The following is a 16,494-nucleotide window of genomic DNA, read 5'->3' on the forward strand; positions in this document are numbered from 1 at the left end:
TTCTAAATATGAACATTAAACATTAGAAAGTATGTCCTTCACTTAGTAACATTTCAACATAAACTCTTCCAATACCATGCAAAGTATATGTTGGGACCCATAAATCCACTGTCCAGCTCCAGTAATGCATGTCTATGTATTTGATGCAACTCTTTCACCACAATCTATATCTAAATAGTAATGGTCATAAAAATACTTAAACAAATTAAAATATATATCAAACCTTAACATTTCTTACCTCTCCAGAATCTCTCCTCCTGCGATCTGGTATCACCAGAGTGTTCCTATTACTGCCTGGTGCTATAGTAGAGCCGATACTCATTCTGGGTCCAACTAACATGTACCGTTTGTCCCCAGATCTGTACTGGATGCTGTGACACAGAGTCCCGTCGTAATTTGAATCCTGTAAATACTTGGACGAATAGTCTGTCGATTTAGAGCACTGCATTACAATCAACACGATGATGCTGATGACAAAAAGCACTGAAACCGAGCCCAAAGTGATGATCAAATAAAATGTCACGCTGTTTTCCTCCTCCTCTTTTACTGAGTTTTTCACATCAGAAACTGCAAAAGCCTCTTTTGGCTCCACAACTTTGACAATCACAGTCGCTGTTGCTGAGAGTGAAACGTTCCCATTGTCTTTGACCAGAATGATCAGTTTATGCTGGGCCTCGTCTGTTTCTGTGAATGAGCGAAGGGTCCTTATCTGTCCTGTATAGCGGTCCAAACTAAAGAGACTGTGGTCACTAACTTCCTGCGGTGAAAATAATAACCAGCCGTTGTATCCTATATCTGCGTCATAGGCTCTGACTTTAGTCACCAAATGACCTGCGTTCACATTACGGGGAATCTCTTCCACACCCTCAGCAGAACCGTTAGAGCTGACTGGATACAAGATCACAGGGACATTGTCGTTCTGATCTAGAATAAACACGTTCACTGTCACGTTACTGCTCAGAGACGGAGCTCCAGAGTCTGTTGCAACAACTTGGAACTGGAAAGTTTTAACAGTTTCAAAATCAAAGCTCTTAAGTGCATAAATGTCTCCATTTTCAGGGTTAATATTAATGAAAGACGTATATTTGTTTTCTACACCATCTCTCCATATTTGATAACTGACTACGCCATTTTCACTTGTGTCTTTGTCAGAGGCAGACACAGAAAATAAAGATTTGCCTGGAGCATTATTCTCGATCACATAAAATGCATATGGGGAAAAAGAGAACTGTGGACTATTGTCATTAACATCTGATACCTGGACAGTTATAGATTTAACAGAATACAGTGGTGGCTGACCAGAATCTTTGGCTACTACTGTGATGTCATAGCGAGAAGTTGTCTCTCTGTCAAGAGATGAAGTTGTCACTAATGAGTATGTATTTTCTTGTGATGACGGCATTAGTTTGAAAAGCATATCCTCGGGTATTGAACAGGTGACTCTCCCATTTATTCCAGAATCTAAATCAGAGACACTTATTAAAGCCACCGTTGTGCCAGGTTTGGAGTCTTCAGGAATGGCACTTGAGAATGATGTCACTTCTATCTGAGGGGGATTATCATTTATATCAGAAATTTTTATAGTGATAATTTTATCTGTTGTTAGAGGAACAATTCCTTTGTCTGATGCTTGAATGTCAATCTGATATTTATCTTTTATCTCAAAATCCAAAAGACCTGTCACAATAATTTCTCCAGTGATTGGATTGACATCAAAAAGTTTACGCAACTTGTAATTAACATTGTGCCCTAATGAATAAACTACTTCCCCGTTCTGACCTTCGTCCAAATCAGTTGCGTTCACCCTTAAAACTACTGTGCCTACAGGTGCGTTTTCATTCAGCATAACAGTGTAAGCATCTTTAGTGAAAACAGGGGCATTATCGTTTATATCTAGCACATCTATCACAATATCCATAGTTCCAGACTTTGGTGGTCTGCCTCCATCTAAAGCAGTCAACTGCAGTTTCATACTTTTTGTCATCTCTCGGTCGAGCGGCTTTTGTAAGATCAACACGGGAGCTTTACCGTCTTCATCACGATCTATAATTTCAATACGAAAATAATCGGTGTGGCTCAGTTTATACATTTGAACTGAATTACTGCCACTGTCTGGATCGCGAGCTGCTTGAAGCTGGAATCGCGCACCAGGAAGCACCGTTTCACTTATTTCTAAATGTTTTTCCTGCTCTGGGAATCTTGGACCGTGGTCATTCACGTCTATTACATCAACAGTGACGTAATGAATCTCGAGAGGATTTTCTAATGCGATTTTTAGATTTATCAAACACGGGGTGCTTCTTTCGCACACCTCCTCTCTATCTATTTTACCGTTCACATACAAGACACCGTCATTCTGATTTACACTGAACATTGACTCGCCTGAAGTCGAGACGATACGAAATCCCCTCTCCTTTAGTGTTCTGTGATCAATACCCAAATCCTTTGCAACATTTCCCACAGCAGCTCCGTCATTTTGCTCTTCAGAAATCGAGTAGCGTATTTGTGCCAAAACCGCTGTGCCAAAAATAAGCGATACAACCATGATGATTTTCACCTGCCGCCCAAGGCACTGATCATGTCTTTGTCCCATTTTTGCAACGTATCGGTTCCACAGCAGTTTCACAACAATTATCCAAATATCATTGCAAAGATCGCATGACAGATTCCCTAATCCTCGAAAGAGTTTACTAAGAAAAACAAAGGACAAAAGCACCGAGCAAGCCACGCCGCAGATGAAAAAGAGAACATATACAAATCTAAATGTCGACGAAAAAAAACAGGGAGGTACTCTGACGTTCTGAATCTCACTTGGGTGCCTCACTATAGGTTTACACTGACACCTCGCGCTCTTTCCTCGCAATGCTATTCATTTAACTGCGAATTCATAATGCAATTAACTAATCATTTTTACGTTTTTAAAGCTCGTCTAATAGATCTTAAATACATACAGAAATAGAAAAGAGAGAGAATTTTGCAGGGCAAAAAGCTGCATCATATATTCAGAACCAAGGACAGCGACTAGTTCTCGCGGTTCAGCCATAAGAACACAGCAAAACAAACAATCTAAGAATAATACAGAATTTACATGCATGTGTAGTTATAAAAAGAAAAGTATTAATATATATATATATATATATATATATATATATATATATATATATATATATATATATATATATATATATATATATATACAAAGCTGTCAATATAGCACACCTCTAGTCCTTTTCTTACCTCTCCAGAAACTCTCCTCCTGCGATCTGGGATCACTAGAGTATTTCCATTACTGCCCGGGACTATAGTAGAGCCGATACTCATTCTGGGTCCAACTAACATGTACCGTTTGTCTCCAGATCTGTACTGGATGCTGTGACACAGAGTTCCGTCGTAATTTGGTTCCTGTAAATACTTGGCCGAACAGTCTGTCGATTTAGAGCACTGCATTACAATCAACACGATGATGCTGATGACAAAAAGCACTGAAACTGAGCCCAAAGTGATGATCAAATAAAATGTCACGTTGTTTTCCTCCTCGTCTTTTACTACGTTTTTCAAATCAGAAGCAGCAAAAGCCTCTTTGGGCTCCACAACTTTGACAATCACAGTCGCTGTTGCTGAGAGTGAAACGTTCCCATTGTCTTTGACCAGAATGAGCAGTTTATGCTGGGCCTCGTCTGTTTCTGTGAATGAGCGAAGGGTCCTTATCTGTCCTGTATAGCGGTCCAAACTAAAGAGACTGTGGTCACTAACTTCCTGCAGTGAAAATAATAACCAGCCGTTGTATCCTATATCTGCGTCATAGGCTCTGACTTTAGTCACCAAATGACCTGCGTTCACATTACGGGGAATCTCTTCCACACCCTCAGCAGAACCGTTAGAGCTGACTGGATACAAGATCACTGGAACATTGTCGTTCTGATCCAGAATAAACACGTTCACTGTCACGTTACTGCTCAGAGACGGAGTTCCAGAGTCTGTAGCAACAACATGGAACTGGAAGGTTTTAACAGTTTCAAAATCAAAGCTCTTAAGCGCATAAATGTCCCCATTTTCAGAATTAATATTAATGAAAGACGTATATTTATTTTCCTCGCTACTTTCTCTCCATATTTGATAGCTAACTATAGCATTTTCGTTTGAGTCTTTGTCAGTAGCAGACACAGAAAATAAAAATTTGCCTGGAACATTATTTTCCATCACATAAAACGCATATGGGGAAAATGAAAATTCTGGAATATTGTCATTTACATCTGATATCAGAGCTGTTATAGTTTTAATAGTAGACAGCGATGGTTGTCCCGCATCTTTTGCAACTAATGTTATGTCATATTGAAATGTCGATTCTCTGTCAAGTAATCCAGAGGTAACTAAAGAATAAATATTATCGTGTGATGACGGCATTAGTTTAAAAGGTATATCATCAGATATTGAACAAGAGATTTTTCCATTGAGCCCAGAGTCTAAATCGGTGACGCTTATCAAAGCCACTGTAGTACCAGGTCTGGAATCCTCTGGAATGGAGCTTGAAAATGATGTGACCTCTATTTCCGGTGCATTATCATTTACATCGACGATTTTTATAATTACACTTTTATCCGTCGCAAGAGGAACAATTCCTTTGTCAGATGCTTGTATGTCAATCTCGTATTTATCCTTCATCTCAAAATCCAAACGATCGGTCAAAATTATTTCTCCAGTGACTGAATTAACTTTAAAAAATCTGCGTAAATTATTGTTGACATTACTTCCCAATGCATAAACTACTTCTCCATTTTGACCCTCGTCCAGATCAGTGGCATTAACCTGTACAATTGTTGTGCCTACAGGTGCGTTTTCATTTAATGTAATCGTGTAAGCTTGTTTCGTAAAAACAGGTACATTATCGTTTATATCCTGTACATCAATAAATATTTTTATTGAGCCAGACTTAGGAGGTCTCCCCCCATCAAAAACAGTTAATACTAATTTTATGTTTTTCGTTTCTTCTCTGTCAAGTGGCTTGTGTAAAATCAGAGTAGGAATTTTACCATCTTCTTCTCGATCTTTAATTTCAAGTCGGAAGTGGTCGTTGTGACTGAGTTTGTAGGTCTGAACCGAATTGCTTCCACTGTCTGGATCTCGCGCTGCCTGTAGCGGATATCGCGCGCCTGGCAGAGCAGATTCCCAAATTTCCAGCCGCTTTTCATTCTCGGGAAACTGTGGACTGTGATCGTTTACATCTAATATCTCTACAATGACATAGTGGATTTCTAGTGGGCTTTCTAGAGCGATTTTCAGATTGATTAAACACGGGGTGCTTCTCTCACACACCTCCTCTCTATCTATTTTACCGTTCACATACAAGACGCCGTCATTCTGATTTAAACTGAACATTGACTCGCCTGAGGTCGAAACGATGCGAAATCCCCTCTCCTTTAGTGTTCTGGGATCAATACCTAAATCCTTTGCGATATTTCCCACAGCAGCTCCGTCCTTCTGCTCCTCCAAGATCGTGTACCGTGTTTGTCCCCAAACTGCTCTCCCAAACAACAGCGATACAGCAATGAAAGCGAGTTTTGCATTCAGCTCCAGCTGATGAGAGCATCTTCTTTGTTCCATTTTTCCTATTTTACAAAAATCCCTTCCAACGCAATTTCAAGATCAATCTATAAATATTTGTTGTATAGCTCCATCGTTGCTCACGTTACGCTGAAAACAAGTCAGACAAATGATAGACGCTGTACTCAATCCTGACAAATCTTACAGCACCGGTGCTGAAAATGAGAAAACACACGAATAAACTGAGAAGGCGGAACAAAAACCCATAAGCAGCCATTTGACGTCACGAGTCTTTCTCTAGGTTTACACTGACATCTCGCGATCTAAAGCGTTAGTTGCATTGCAACGTCCAAAAATATTTTCCGGCTGTCAAATGCATGTAGTTTTATCAGTGGACTTAAAAACCATCCACACATATTGTGATTTAAGACGTTTAAACGTCAAGCTTTTTCATTGTTTAAAATTATATTAATGTGCATGTCAAACAGAAACTGGCTGAAAATAATTCAGTCGATTACAAAAAAAAAAAACATCTCTGGACCTACTATTTGGGGACCGTTCACAAATCAACATTTAACTAATTAGGACAACACTCAGAGGGTGCGGGTATCAAATTCAGCAAAACAAACAAACAAACAAACAAAAATTCTGTTACAATTCAAATCTCTAATTAAATCATGTCCAGCTGAATTAGGAGGATACCAACAAACAATTAAATAAAAAAGCCTTGAAACTGCAGTCCACCCAAACACAGAGCCTCCATCACAAAGGCCAGAACTACCAATAGTTGCTCCAATTGAGAAGTCATTTTGTTTTACAATTGACTTTACAATGAAAAACATGTCCAGCTGAAACACAGGAGAAAACCAGATGAAAAAAGAAAAGAAAAAAAGGAAAAAAAAGAAAACAGCAACATTGGACAGAAGCATCAGCTTATAGCAAATTAAAATTATTTCCGTCACTAAACAGAAAATATTAAAAATGCTGGAATACTTGACCACAGGATTAAACCTAAACTCAATCAAGTCCTGACCATTTACAGAAAAAGTGAGTACAACATCGCCATAGAGATGGACAGGCACGGGCAGACCTGACAAACTAAAGACTGCACTGCACACTAACAATGAAGTGGAAACAGAATTGCACTGTATCAACAGGCCCCAATCTCACATATATATTAAGCATGTTTCTTCATTGGCTGTATGTTTCTTTATTTAATATTGATGTGCTTTCGTAATGTGAATCCTAAGTCTAATAAATCTGGACATGAGAAAAAGGTTGACACTAAGAATGTTCCTTTTAAATAAAGCTTGAACAAGTTCAGTCCCACGGACAGCAGCCAGTTTCTATGTTAAAATAGTTTCCTACAACTAAAAGAAAGATGCATAAGCCATTTTCTTACCTCTCCAGAATCTCTCCTCCTTCGATCTGGGATCACTAGAGTATTTCCATTACTGCCCGGGACTATAGTAGAGCCGATACTCATTCTGGGTCCAACTAACATGTACCGTTTGTCTCCAGATCTGTACTGGATGCTGTGACACAGAGTTCCGTCATAATTTGGATCCTGTAAATACTTGGACGAATAGTCTGTCGATTTAGAGCACTGCATTACAATCAACACGATGATGCTGATGACAAAAAGCACTGAAACCGAGCCCAAAGTGATGATCAAATAAAATGTCACGTTGTTTTCCTCCTCGTCTTTTACTACGTTTTTCAAATCAGAAGCAGCAAAAGCCTCTTTGGGCTCCACAACTTTGACAATCACAGTCGCTGTTGCTGAGAGTGAAACGTTCCCATTGTCTTTGACCAGAATGATCAGTTTATGCTGGGCCTCGTCTGTTTCTGTGAATGAGCGAAGGGTCCTTATCTGTCCTGTATAGCGGTCCAAACTAAAGAGACTGTGGTCACTAACTTCCTGCAGTGAAAATAATAACCAGCCGTTGTATCCGATATCTGCGTCATAGGCTCTGACTTTAGTCACCAAATGACCTGCGTTCACATTACGGGGAATCTCTTCCACACCCTCAGCAGAACCGTTAGAGCTGACTGGATACAAGATCACTGGAACATTGTCGTTCTGATCCAGAATAAACACGTTCACTGTCACGTTACTGCTCAGAGACGGAGCTCCAGAGTCTGTAGCAACAACATGGAACTGGAAGGTTTTAACAGTTTCAAAATCAAAACTCTTAAGCGCATAAATGTCCCCATTCTCAGAATTAACATTAATGAAAGATGTATATTTATGTTCCTCGCTACTTTCTCTCCATATTTGATAGCTAACTATAGCATTTTCGTTTGAGTCTTTGTCAGTAGCAGACACAGAAAATAAAAATTTGCCTGGACCATTATTTTCCATCACATAAAACGCATATGGGGAAAATGAGAATTCTGGAATATTGTCATTTACATCTGATATCAGAGCTGTTATAGTTTTAATAGTAGACAGCGATGGTTGTCCCGCATCTTTTGCAACTAATGTTATGTCATATTGAAATGTCGATTCTCTGTCAAGTAATCCAGAGGTAACTAAAGAATAAATATTTTCGTGTGATGACGGCATTAGTTTAAAAGGTATATCATCAGATATTGAACAAGAGATTTTTCCATTGAGCCCAGAGTCTAAATCGGTGACGCTTATCAAAGCCACTGTAGTACCAGGTCTGGAATCCTCTGGAATGGAGCTTGAAAATGATGTGACCTCTATTTCCGGTGCATTATCATTTACATCGACGATTTTTATAATTACACTTTTATCCGTCGCAAGAGGAACAATTCCTTTGTCAGATGCCTGAATATCAATTTCATATATATCTTTGACCTCAAAATCTAAAACACCTTTCACAATGATTTCTCCGGTGACTGGATTAAGTTGAAAAAGTTCACGCAAGTTATGATTAACATTATTTCCTAAAGCATAAACTACCTCTCCGTTTTGACCCTCGTCCAAATCAGTGGCATTAACATGTACAATTGTTGTGCCCACAGGTGCGTTTTCATTCAATACAACAGTGTAAGCCTCTTTCGTAAAAACAGGCGCATTATCGTTTATATCCAGCACATCAATCAATATTTTTATTGAGCCAGACTTAGGAGGTCTCCCCCCATCAAAAACAGTTAATCCTAATTTTATGTTTTTCGTTTCTTCTCTGTCAAGTGGCTTGTGTAAAATCAGAATAGGAATTTTACCATCTTCTCGATCTTTAATTTCAAGTCGGAAGTGGTCGTTGTGACTGAGTTTGTAGGTCTGAACCGAATTGCTTCCACTGTCTGGATCTCGCGCTGCCTGTAGCGGATATCGCGCGCCTGGCAGAGCAGATTCCCAAATTTCCAGCCGCTTTTCATTCTCGGGAAACAGTGGACTGTGATCGTTTACATCTAAAATCTCTACAATGACATAGTGGATTTCTAGTGGGCTTTCTAGAGCGATTTTCAGATTGATTAAACACGGGGTGCTTCTCTCACACACCTCCTCTCTATCTATTTTACCGTTCACATACAAGACGCCGTCATTCTGATTTAAACTGAACATTGACTCGCCTGAGGTCGAAACGATGCGAAATCCCCTCTCCTTTAGTGTTCTGGGATCAATACCTAAATCCTTTGCGATATTTCCCACAGCAGCTCCGTCCTTCTGCTCCTCCAAGATCGTGTACCGTGTTTGTCCCCAAACTGCTCTCCCAAACAACAGCGATACAGCAATGAAAGCGAGTTTTGCATTCAGCTCCAGCTGATGAGAGCATCTTCTTTGTTCCATTTTTCCTATTTTACAAAAATCCCTTCCAACGCAATTTCAAGATCAATCTATAAATATTTGTTGTATAGCTCCATCGTTGCTCACGTTACGCTGAAAACAAGTCAGACAATTGATAGACGCTGTACTCAATCCTGACAAATCTTACAGCACCGGTGCTGAAAATGAGAAAACACACGAATAAACTGAGAAGGCGGAACAAAAACCCATGAGCAGCCATTTGACGTCACGAGTCTTTCTCTAGGTTTACACTGACATCTCGCGATCTAAAGCGTTAGTTGCATTGCAACGTCCAAAAATATTTTATTTCTGTCAAATTCGTGTAGTTTTATCAGTGGACTTAAAAACCATCAACACAAATTGTGATTAAGCTATGTTTAAATACTCAACATTCTCCCATAAGACAGAACGTATGAATGTTTTCATTAAAACAAGTGAGTGGGTGAGTGCTTGAATTAAAGTGAAAGAGAGAGGGAATCAAAAAAGATACCCTTGGAACAAGCTCATAAATATACACACGTTTGAATAAACATCAGCAACAAACTTATGCAAGGCTGTAAACAAAGATTTTTATTTTTAAAATAATCTTAATTTAAATGTCAAACAGAATCTGGCTAAAAATATTTAAATCCATTACAAGAATCATTACACTCTGTTAACGTGTGATTTGGGGTCCGTTCACAATCCAACAGTTTGCTAAATAGGACAAACACTGCAGGCATCAAATTCAGCCAAAATGATATTGTATTACAATTCAAAACTCTAAATAAAAGCTGCAGAGCTGAAAAAGTAGGATACTAACTATAATGAAAAAAGCCTAGAAATTCCAGTCCCCCCAGAGAGTAATGATGTACAGAACCTCCATCACAAAGCCCAGAAATACAAGCAGCTGATCCCAGAGTAAGGTCCTTTTGCTTTACAGTTGACTTCACAATCAAAAACATGACCAAACCAACAAATCTAAAAAATAAACAATAATAATAATAATAACATGCATATACCTGTATTTATTTCAGTCCGCATTGGACAGAAGCAGCTTAAAGTAAACTGAAAATTTTTCTGTCCCTAAACAGAGAATATAAAATTATCGGAGTACCTGACCACAGGACCAACCCTAGACTAAAACAAGTCCCAAGCATATACAGACCAAGTTAATACAATCTCGCCATATAGATGAACAGGCACAGACAGAACTGGCAATTGAAAGACTGCACTGCACACTAAATGAAATGGAAACATAATTGCACTTTATTAACATGACTAAATTATACATATTATTAAAACATTTTTCATTACTTCACAGCCCACCACAATAAATTTCATCAGACCCAAGAAAAGACCCCATTTTCATCAGAGATGCTCAAACCTGGCTGCAAGTTATGAAAGGCCTGTTATGACAAAGAACAACAGTACAACCATTGTGCAAAATGTATAAAAGGAAACAGAATAACAAAATTCTCTATTCCTACTTATTTTATTAGTACTTTCTTTTTTTTAATTTCCTCATCAATTGGTATATGTTTATTAATATTCATGTGCTTTTGTAATGTAAATCCTAAGCCTAAATAATTAATAAAATCTGAATCCAAGAAAGACAGACACTAATAGTGTTCCGCTGGAAAAACAGCCTGAACAGGTTCAGTACAGGGAGCAGGCAACTTCTGCATTGATTTTTCCCTACAACGAATACACAGATAAATAATTTGCTTACCTCTCCAGAATCTCTCCTCCTGTGATCTGGGATCACTAGAGTATTTCCATAACTGCCTGGGACTAAAGTAGAGCCGATACTCATTCTGGGTCCAACTAACATGTACCGTTTGTCTCCAGATCTGTACTGGATGCTGTGACACAGAGTCCCGTCGTAATTTGGTTCCTGTAAATACTTGGACGAATAGTCTGTCGATTTAGAGCACTGCATTACAATCAACACGATGATGCTGATGACAAAAAGCACTGAAACCGAGCCCAAAGTGATGATCAAATAAAATGTCATGCTGTTTTCCTCCTCGTCGTTTACTGTGTTTTTCACATCAGAAACTGCAAAAGCCTCTTTGGGCTCCACAACTTTGACAATCACAGTCGCTGTTGCTGAGAGTGAAACGTTCCCATTGTCTTTGACCAGAATGATCAGTTTGTGCTGGGCCTCGTCTGTTTCTGTGAATGAGCGAAGGGTCCTTATCTGTCCTGTATAGCGGTCCAAACTAAAGAGACTGTGGTCACTAACTTCCTGCAGTGAAAATAATAACCATCCGTTGTATCCTATATCTGCGTCATAGGCTCTGACTTTAGTCACCAAATGACCTGCGTTCACATTACGGGGAATCTCTTCCACACCCTCAGCAGAACCGTTAGAGCTGACTGGATACAAGATCACTGGAACATTGTCGTTCTGATCCAGAATAAACACGTTCACTGTCACGTTACTGCTCAGAGATGGAGTTCCAGAGTCTGAAGCAACAACATGGAACTGAAATGTTTTAACTGCTTCAAAATCAAAACTTTTAAGCGAATGAATGACTCCTGTTTCTGAATTTATGTTCAAGAATGGCCTTATGTCATTCTGTGTCCCTCCACTTCTATTTATCTGATATGATATCAATGCATTTTCATTTACATCTTTATCAAATGCTCTCACAGAGAATATTGAAGCTCCAGGAGCATTATTTTCAAATATGTAAAGCTCAAGGATACTATTCGAAAATTCAGGCGGGTTGTCATTCACATCTGCTACTTGAATGCTTAAAGTTTTGATGGATGATAAGGGAGGCTGACCTACATCTGTTGCTGTAATTGTAATGTCATAATGGGGCACAAGTTCACGATCCAAATGTCCTTTTGTCACCAGCGAATACATATTATCTTGAAAAGATGCTTTCAACTCGAAAGTAGCATTCTCTGAGAGACTACATACAACTTTACCATTTACACCAGAGTCTTTATCTGAGACACTAATCAACGCAATAACTGTTCCAGGTTTAGAGTCTTCAGCAACAACATTAGATAATGAAGTCAGCTCAATTTCAGGCTGATTATCGTTTATATCTTGTATTTTTATAATAACTAGACCTTGGGCAGACAAAGGAGGCTGACCTTTATCTGAAGCCTGAACATCCAGTTTATAAACGTCTGTGTCCTCAAAGTCTATCTCACCTTTAACCTTAATTTCGCCTGTAATGCGATCCAACTGAAATATGTCATAAACTTTGCGCTTTAAAGTTTTACCAAGCGAATACTCAATTTCACTGTTTGTGCCCTCGTCGCTATCAGATGCCTTTATTGTAATCACAGTCGTTCCAGTTGGGGAATTTTCCTGTAAACTGACATAGTATGTGTTTTGACTGAACACGGGACGATTATCATTACTATCCAATACAGTAACAGTAATGTTAAGGGTACCTGATTTTGGAGGGTTTCCTCCATCGAGGGCTTTCAAAATTAGCAAGTGTTCTGCCTTATGTTCGCGATCGAGTGGTTTTTTCAACACTAAAAAGGGGATTTTTTCCTCATCGCTGTTTCTGATGTCAATCTCGAAATTTTCATCCTGACTCAATTTATACAAACGAACAGAATAAGGTGAGGCATCCTGGTCTCGTGCTGCGTGCAACTGGAAGCTCGTTCCTATAGGGGTGTGTTCTGCAATCTCGAAATGTTGATGATGTTCAGTAAAACTAGGCTGGTTGTCATTTATGTCTGTCACTTCAACTGCAACATAGTGAATTTCTAAAGGATTTTCGACCGCGGTTTTTAGATTTAATACACATGCACCGTTTCCGTCACAAAGCTCTTCTCTGTCTATGCGTTTATGAATATACAATTCGCCATTGTTTTGATTTACTTGAAAAAACGCGTCTTTAGAACCAGATACGATACGGAACCGTCTGCCCACCAAAGTACTCACGTCGAGTCCCAGATCCTTAGCAATATTACCCACAACAGATCCCTCTTTCATTTCCTCTGGAACAGTGTATCTTATCTGAGCTGAAACCTGCGGCCCGATGCAGAGAAAAAAAGAGAAACACAAAGCCATCCACCAGTTCTCCCATCTGCGTCTCTGTCCGTCCATCGTCAATAATTCCTTTAAAATAGCTTAAAACAAAAAATGGTGGTGTTGAGTTGAAACTGTCTTTTCCCACATGCAACAATCTTGATCAAATAGCGTCGATAAAAATCTAGAAGATGTATATTTCCGCTTCTCGCGATGTACTCGACAGCTGCTGTCACAATTTTACTGAACGGAACAGCCATGCGCACCACATGTAGATAGGCAGGGCCAAAGCTCTACGCCATATCCTTATGTAACACTGACACCACATGGTACAAAAGGAGTAGTTAGTGTAAACTCTCACGTAAAAAAAAAAAAAAACAAAACAAAAAAAAACGGACACGAAGGTATTGTTACCCTTGAAAAGTGAAACATTTCAGCACCATGGACAACGAAATTTCATTGCAGCGTTCAAAGCTTAATTCTCAAGCACAAATGTCAAACATAAAATATGAAAACATAAAACATTATTGAGGACACTAAACCTGAGAAGGTGTTGTTTAATATAATTTACATACTCCTACCTCTCCAGAATCTCTCCTCCTGCGATCTGGTATCACTAGAGTATTTCCATTACTGCCCGGGACTATAGTAGAGCCGATACTCATTCTGGGTCCAACTAACATGTACCGTTTGTCTCCAGATGTGTACTGGATGCTGTGACACAGAGTCCCGTCGTAATTTGTATCCTGTAAGTATTTGGAAGCATAGTCTGTCGATTTATAGCATTGCATTACAATCAACACGATGATGCTGATGACAAAAAGCACTGAAACCGAGCCCAAAGTGATGATCAAATAAAATGTCACGCTGTTTTCCTCCTCGTCGTTTACTGTGTTTTTCACATCAGAAACTGCAAAAGCCTCTTTGGGCTCCACAACTTTGACAATCACAGTCGCTGTTGCCGAGAGTGAAACGTTCCCATTGTCTTTGACCAGAATGATCAGTTTATGCTGGGCCTCGTCTGTTTCTGTGAATGAGCGAAGGGTCCTTATCTGTCCTGTATAGCGGTCCAAACTAAAGAGACTGTGGTCACTAACTTCCTGCAGTGAAAATAATAACCAGCCGTTGTATCCGATATCTGCGTCATATGCTCTGACTTTAGTCACCAAATGACCAGCGTTCACATTATGGGGAATCTCTTCCACACCCTCCGCAGAACCGTTAGTGCTGACTGGATACAAGATCACTGGAACGTTGTCGTTCTGATCCAGAATAAACACGTTCACTGTCACGTTACTGCTCAGAGACGGAGTTCCAGAGTCTGTAGCGAGAACATGGAAGTGGGAAGTCTTTAGTGTTTCAAAGTCAAAGCTTCTCAGCGAATAAACAACACCAGTAGCGGAATTTATATTTAAAAAAGATGACAAATCATTCTGCGTTCCATCACCTCTAATTATTTGATACGATATCACGGCATTTTCATCAATGTCTCTATCAAAGGCGCTTACAGAAATGATAGACGAATCGGCTTCATTATTTTCCATTATATAGAGGTCTAAAGGATTTATTACAAATTCCGGCGAATTATCATTCACATCAGAAATCTGAACGCTGAGAGTGGTCGATGCAGTCAAAGACGGCTGTCCTAAATCTGAGGCTGTTATTGTAATTTCGTACTGTGAACTCGTTTCTCTATCTAACCTATCTTTTGTCACTAAAGAGTACATATTGTCTTTTAAAGAAGGCTTTAGCTCAAAGGGAATATTTTTGTTTAACTGACAAATCACTTTACCATTGGTCCCTGAATCTTTATCGGTCACACTGATGAGAGAAATGACCGTTCCAGGTTTAGAATCTTCAGGGATGTTCTTATAAAGTGATGTCATCTCAATCTCTGGCCGGTTGTCATTCACATCAATAATCTTAATAACAACTCTACAGTTTGCAGACATTGATGGATGTCCCTTATCTGATGCCTGAATATCGAGTTTATAAACTTCTGCATCTTCAAAATCAACTTTTCCCTTTACACGTATTTCACCTGTGACCTGATCGAGCTCATAAACTTCATGCACTTTGCTATTTAACGTTGCAAAACTGTATTCAATTTCACTGTTTGGGCCCTCATCCATATCAGTTGCATTTACTCGAATAACCACCGTGCCAACAGCAGAGTTCTCTTGTAATGTTACAGAATATGTCTCTCGACTAAATACAGGGCGATTATCATTGATATCTAGAATAGTAATAGTAATGTTAAGAATGCCTGATCTCGGAGGATTCCCTCCGTCAACTGCTGTTAAAAGCAGCTTGTATGTAGTTGTAATCTCCCTATCAACAGCCTTCTTCAGGACTAAAAACGGCATTTTATCCTCATCACTCTCTCTAACTCGAATTTCAAAATGATCATTAGGACTTAACTTATAGGTCTGGACCGAATTCGTTCCAGAATCTGGATCAACGGCCGCCTGTAACTGATAATCGGCACCAGGCAGTGTATTTTCAGAAATTCTTAGTCGCTGTTCTTTATCAGGAAACCTGGGAGAATGATCGTTTATATCTGATATTTCTACTTCCACATAATGTATCTCGAGAGGATTTTCAATAACGGTTTTTAAATTTACCATGCAAACACCGCTGCCAGCACACAAAGACTCTCTGTCGATTTTCTTATGGACGTACAAAACGCCATTTTCCTGATTTATCTGAAACAGCTCCTCCTTAGATCCAGATACGATTCGGAACATCCTGTCCATCAAGCTACTTACTTCAAGACCCAAATCCTTAGCAATATTTCCCAAAGCTGTTCCTTCTTTCACTTCTTCTCGAACTGAATATCTCATCTGAGCTGAAATTTGCTGTCCAAATCCAAGAATAAAATAAATACAAAAGGCAATCCAGCAGTACCCCCATCTGCTCTTTTGTCCTCCGGCTTCCATCACGTGCGATTAGCAAACAGTTTCTCTATGATCAAATGTAAATGCTCAAATATTAGAGGCCGCAGAATGACATTCGTAGCAAATACACGAGAAAATAGCTAAATAAGCTCGGTCTTTTTTAGGTACTGTCAGCGCAGCGTATTGTCCATGCATCCCGGGCATTCCTAGTGTGTGTGAAACAAATAAATAAATACAGCCCTATTTACGTCATCATCAGGGGCAGATCTCAATATTCTGGACAAATGCTGGAGCAACACCGACACCAA

General features: G+C 39.3%; 4 protein-coding genes across 5 annotated transcripts in view; all 4 read right to left on the bottom strand.

Moving 5' to 3' along the window:
- Positions 1–16,375, bottom strand: part of LOC132113959 (protocadherin alpha-C2-like) — a 96,290-nt gene extending 79,915 nt beyond the window's left edge. Inside the window, exon 1 of one of the 2 annotated variants that reach the window (XM_059522049.1) lies at positions 13,871–16,375. In XM_059522049.1, coding sequence (XP_059378032.1) covers positions 13,871–16,228 — 2,358 coding nt within the window. In that variant the 5' untranslated portion in view covers positions 16,229–16,375. Of the gene's footprint in view, positions 1–10,993; positions 13,529–13,870 lie in introns of those variants that run through there. The other variant, XM_059522048.1, reaches the window with a different exon arrangement.
- On the bottom strand, positions 134–2,873 carry LOC132114315 (protocadherin alpha-3-like). The gene has a single exon (XM_059522424.1). It carries the CDS (start codon positions 2,591–2,593, stop codon positions 218–220), a length of 2,376 nt encoding a protein of 791 aa, XP_059378407.1. The 5' UTR covers positions 2,594–2,873; the 3' UTR covers positions 134–217.
- On the bottom strand, positions 3,142–6,008 carry LOC132113957 (protocadherin beta-15-like; the record flags this gene model as incomplete). The annotated part of the gene is made up of 1 exon (XM_059522042.1): positions 3,142–6,008. A coding segment is annotated over exon 1 (2,460 nt), but the record flags the coding sequence as incomplete, so codon positions are not given.
- Positions 6,773–9,660, bottom strand: LOC132113958 (protocadherin beta-15-like). The gene has a single exon (XM_059522043.1). The coding sequence runs from the start codon at positions 9,302–9,304 to the stop codon at positions 6,893–6,895; it is 2,412 nt and encodes an 803-aa protein (XP_059378026.1). The 5' UTR covers positions 9,305–9,660; the 3' UTR covers positions 6,773–6,892.
- Positions 16,376–16,494: the final 119 nt, after the last annotated feature.

The sequence above is a fragment of the Carassius carassius genome, chromosome 33, assembly GCF_963082965.1.
Source record: "Carassius carassius chromosome 33, fCarCar2.1, whole genome shotgun sequence".
NCBI lineage: Eukaryota > Metazoa > Chordata > Actinopteri > Cypriniformes > Cyprinidae > Carassius > Carassius carassius.

Bases quoted from the DNA above. Each gene is read 5' to 3' on its own strand.
- LOC132114315 (XM_059522424.1), bottom strand. From the start codon at position 2,593: ATGGGACAAAGACATGATCAGTGCCTTGGGCGGCAGGTGAAAATCATC.
- LOC132113958 (XM_059522043.1), bottom strand. From the start codon at position 9,304: ATGGAACAAAGAAGATGCTCTCATCAGCTGGAGCTGAATGCAAAACTC.